The 502-nt window shown below is 62.5% G+C and overlaps 1 protein-coding gene across 1 annotated transcript; it reads left to right on the top strand.

The window, feature by feature from the left end:
- Positions 1-21: 21 nt before the first annotated feature.
- LOC110440672 (integumentary mucin C.1-like) lies at positions 22-499 on the top strand (the record flags this gene model as incomplete). The annotated part of the gene is made up of 1 exon (XM_021483831.1): positions 22-499. A coding segment is annotated over one exon (478 nt), but the record flags the coding sequence as incomplete, so codon positions are not given.
- Between the last annotated feature and the right edge of the window lie 3 nt (positions 500-502).

The following is a 502-nucleotide window of genomic DNA, read 5'->3' as shown; positions in this document are numbered from 1 at the left end:
ACCACGTTCACATCCACGTCCACGACCACGTTCACGTCCACGTCCGCGACCACGTTCACGTCCACGTCCAAGTCAACGACCACATCCACGTCCACGACCACGTTCACGTCCACGTCCACTACCACGTTCACATCCACGTCCGCGACCACGATCACGTCCACGTCCGCGACCACGTTCACATCCACGTCCACGACCACGTTCACGTCCACGTCCAAGTCAACGACCACGTCCACGTCCACGACCACGTTTAAGTCCACGTCAACGACCACGTCCACGTCAACGACCACCTCCACCTCCACATCAACGACCACGACCACGTCCACATCCACGACCATGACCACGACCACGTCCACGACCACGTCCACGACCACGACCCCTACCGCGACCACGACCACGACCACGACCCCTACCGCGACCACGACCACGACCACGTCCACGACCCCTACCACGACCACGTCCACGACCACGACCACGACCACGACCACGACCGCGACCACGACCA

Source organism: Mizuhopecten yessoensis, unplaced genomic scaffold, assembly GCF_002113885.1.
Source record: "Mizuhopecten yessoensis strain PY_sf001 unplaced genomic scaffold, ASM211388v2 scaffold681519, whole genome shotgun sequence".
Classification (NCBI taxonomy): domain Eukaryota; kingdom Metazoa; phylum Mollusca; class Bivalvia; order Pectinida; family Pectinidae; genus Mizuhopecten; species Mizuhopecten yessoensis.
This window is presented reverse-complemented; position numbering and strand designations above follow the sequence as displayed.